The 3,986-nt window shown below is 43.9% G+C and overlaps 1 protein-coding gene across 1 annotated transcript; it reads left to right on the forward strand.

Moving 5' to 3' along the window:
- The first annotated feature begins 738 nt into the window (after positions 1–738).
- On the forward strand, positions 739–3,986 carry LOC131904923 (PRAME family member 12-like). Its single transcript, XM_059255915.1, is given in 5 exon segments — positions 739–1,202; positions 1,508–2,092; positions 2,822–2,949; positions 2,952–3,314; positions 3,973–3,986. Coding segments are annotated over 5 exon segments (1,554 nt in total).

Raw genomic sequence — 3,986 nt, forward strand, 5'->3', positions numbered from 1 at the left:
CTTACCTAGGATCACCAGTCTCTCATTTCATCTTAGTATTTCTGGGTTGTTTTTTGTTTGTTTGTTTGTTTGGTTTTTGTTTTGTTTTGTTTGGTGTGACTATTTTGTACCTGAAAATCTCATTTAGTCCAGGCTAGCCTAGAATTCCATATGTAGATGAGTGTTATGAGTACTGAGACCTGGAGCTAAGCACCCATCCCCTTTAATAGAGTGGTGAGGATACAATATTCAAAGACTAAGACACACTGAACAAGCACTGACCAAAAACTCCAGTCTGCCTTAAAAATATTTAATTCAAAGTGATTATAGATTTATTAAATGAAGATGAAGAAAATTCTAGAGAAGTAGACATTTGACCATGAATCTCAAGAAAGCATCAAGTTGATAATTCTCAGTATTCAAACTCCTAAAGAGCAGGCTACTGCTCAGCATGGCTCCAGGTTCTAAAGCTTTTAGAAATAATAGTAACTACATCCATTTCACAGTCTCCAAACAAGTTCCATTGATTGAATTGAAAGCACACATAGTTTGGGCATGGGATCTTTAACTTTGCTTTTGGGGGTCATGGAAGACATTTGAAGATGGTTGCCAACAAAAATGTACGGTTCAGGTTTGATTTTCCTCTTTCTCATTGCCCAGTATAGAAGGATCCAGGGGAACAGTAGTTGTGCTTAGGTAGAATAACGGGAAATATTATCTCAAATGGATGCTCATCTCCATGATGTCTTATATGGAACTATGGTTATGAGAAAGACCAAGAATTATAATCAGAAATACAAGGTTTCCCACATTTCTAGAGCAGTGACGGGGCCCTGCATGGTTTATGCAGTGAAGGGGCAAAGAGGCTTGCTAAAAGTGGTTTGCCTGAAAGGGTTTATTCCTCTGGATATTTCTATAGCATCTGTCTACCTGAAGGCCAAGATGAGCACGCCACCAACGCTCCTACAGCTGGCAAGAAGAAGTCTGCTAAAAGATGAAGCCTTGGCCATCTCTGCTCTGAAAGACCTGCCCATGGAACTCTTCCCACCACTATTCAAAGATGCCTTCAGTGGAAAACAAACAAACATCTTGAGGGCGATGGTGGCAGCCTGGCCCTTCCCATGCCTTCCTGTGGGAGCCCTGATGAAGAGTCCCCACCTGGAGACATGGAAGGCTGTGCTGGGTGGCCTGGATTTGCTGATTAACCAGAAGGATCAGCCTAGGTAAGTGAGAACATGGAGGGGAAGTGTATGGATGAAGTGACTACAGAGATTAGAATGTGGTCCAAGTTGAATCAGATGTCTTAGAGAAGTGAATAAAAGAAAAAGGACAGTGGTGTGTGGAGCAGACTAAGAATAGATGTAGTCAATATCAATGACTCTGCCCTTGCCTCTTCCCCCATCCACTAGAAATGGAAACAGTCTGGGTTCAAGAAATAGATTTAAGGGAATTTGATGTGTGGGGCCAAAGCAGATTATAAACTGGTACTCCCGTCATTTGAATCTCCTTCTTGTTTGACCAACAGGAGTCGGAAACTAAAAGTGCTTGATTTGCGGGATGCCCAACATAACTTCTGGAATGTGTGGGCTGGAATAGAGGATGGTGTCTGCTCTCCAGATGTCATTACTGAGACCCAACCGGTAGTGCATCCTCCCATACGACAGGGGAAACAAGTCGTGACTGTGTTGATGAACCTTTCTCTCAAATCCAGCCGTCTTTGTAAATACCTAAGGTATTTCTATTGGTGGGCCAAGCAGAGAAAAGATGTGGTTCAGGTGATCTGTCAAAAGCTGGAGTTTTGGGCCCTGCCTGTCTATAACCCCCTAGAGCTGCTGGAGGTATTTGAGCCAAGCTCTATACAGGAATTGGAAGTGAATGAATGCTGGGACCTGGGAACCCTTGCAATGATAGCCCCTGGCCTGGGCCAGATGACAGACCTTCAAAAACTCGTTATCAATGAAATATACACACCTTTGGAGTGGCTTGGGAACCAAGAGATGAAAGAATGGTGTTTTACAGAGATCATTTCCCAGTTCTCCCAACTCAACATGCTCCAGCATCTCTATTTGAATGATGTCTTCTTCCTGAATGAACGACTTGACCAAGTGCTCAGGTGAGGAGGATAGAGAGTATGCTCCACAGGTCAGAGAAAAATCTTTTCACCGAAACTTCAGTGTACACCTGTGGCTTCCCAGCCACTCCTGAGGACACATTGATATGACCTTAAGATAATTGATCTAGTAGTCTTTCTGCTACTCTAGCATCCATGATCGAGAAAAGGTCTTTGCTAGGGTCCCAGATGAAGTGAAAACAGATCTACAGAGGGTATGAGGTCTTTAACCACATGTTGCCCCCATGTCAGCCCTCTCCTTAGAACTGTATGAACAGTTTACATCTCTCTCTCTGATTCCCCAAGGGGCAAGGGCTATTTGAGCACAAGTAGGGCCTGAATAAATGGGAAAAGAGAGAAAGAGTGTGTGATTAGGAGCACAGGGAAGCCCTGGAAGCAGGACAGAGGCTGTGCTAGGAAGGTAGGGCTCATTGAGGCCAATGTTGGCACACCCAGGGATGGTTCTAAAAACCATTCCATAGTTGGTCCTTCTTGGTTTCCTGCTAATATCATCTGTCAGCTGATGTGCTTTTGTGCTTGACAGTGCAGAGGGAACAGATCTGGGGACAAATAGTGACAGTGATAGTGCATAAGTGTTAACTCTCCATCAGGGAGCATCATGATGCTCTCAGAATGACCTTAGGACTACCTAGCCTCTGCTACCTTAAAGGCATCACCTTTCCTCTACTACCATTAGACTTTACTGAGATAAACTCCTTTGTCTCCCTGTAGGTGCTTGAAGAATCCCTTAGAGACCCTTGCAATCACTAGCTGCATGCTATCAGAATCAGACATGAGTTATCTGTCCCAGTGTCCAAGCATCCGTCAGCTCAAACATCTGGACCTGAGTGGTGTCACCTTTTTAATTTAAGTCATTCACTTCTACGAAGACTGCTGGAAAGACTGACAGCTCCACTGCAGACTTTAGAACTGAAGGGCTGTATGTTGATGGACTTCCAAATCAGTGTCCTCCTGCCTGCCCTGAGCCAGTGCTCCCAGCTCACTGAAGTCAATTTGATGAAGAACTTCCTGTCTGTGTGCAGCCGTAAGAAGCTGCTGCAGCACACTGCCAACCTGACACATCTGACCCGGGAGATGTACCCTGCCCCCAGTGAGGTCTATGATGACAATGGTGATGTCATGCCGGACAGATTTGCCCAACATTGTTCTGAGCTTATGGAAACACTCTGTGCTATAAGACAGCCGAAAGAGATCTACTTTGTGAGTAAGAGATGTCTAGATTGTCGGGGATTCTGTGTTTATAACCTGGAGGCCACACTATGTTCATGTTGGCAATAAATAAGGAGAGATCACTGCCGGGCTCTGAGAAATCAAAGCCAGGACTCAAATGACTCATTAGAGACACAACGTATGCATTCAAGCATTTTTGGATGTACTTGGGAAAGAAGATTGCTTCACTGGTGGTTCATATTTGAAGGAGAATCATTGACATGGAGGACTGGGGGTTCATTTTCTGTCAACAGTACAGACCTAACCTTGGACAACAAAGGAGATTTGAAAATTGTTGGGATTCCATCCCAGCATTTCATGGTATGAGATACTGTAGACACAGGGGAAGGGGACAAAATGAAAGGAAAATACAAAGAGCAAAAGGGACTGGATAAGGAGGGTACCATGTTGTTCTGTTGCTGGATAGCATCCATCTACTGGTTGTGTACCTCACATAAAGGCCCTCAAGGGGAACATTACTTCCCCCACTACAATTTTCAAACTTTTCAATAAGCAGTTTTGAATGAGAGCACCATTATATCCTTTTAATTTACCGAGTGAGTTCTTTAGCAATCCCATATTTGGATACCATACATTCTGCCTACACTGTCCCCATACTCTTCTGTCCCTTTGTCTCTAACCCTTTCTTTTAGATTTTTCAGAGTAA

Source organism: Peromyscus eremicus, chromosome 2 (assembly GCF_949786415.1).
Source record: "Peromyscus eremicus chromosome 2, PerEre_H2_v1, whole genome shotgun sequence".
Lineage (NCBI taxonomy): Eukaryota > Metazoa > Chordata > Mammalia > Rodentia > Cricetidae > Peromyscus > Peromyscus eremicus.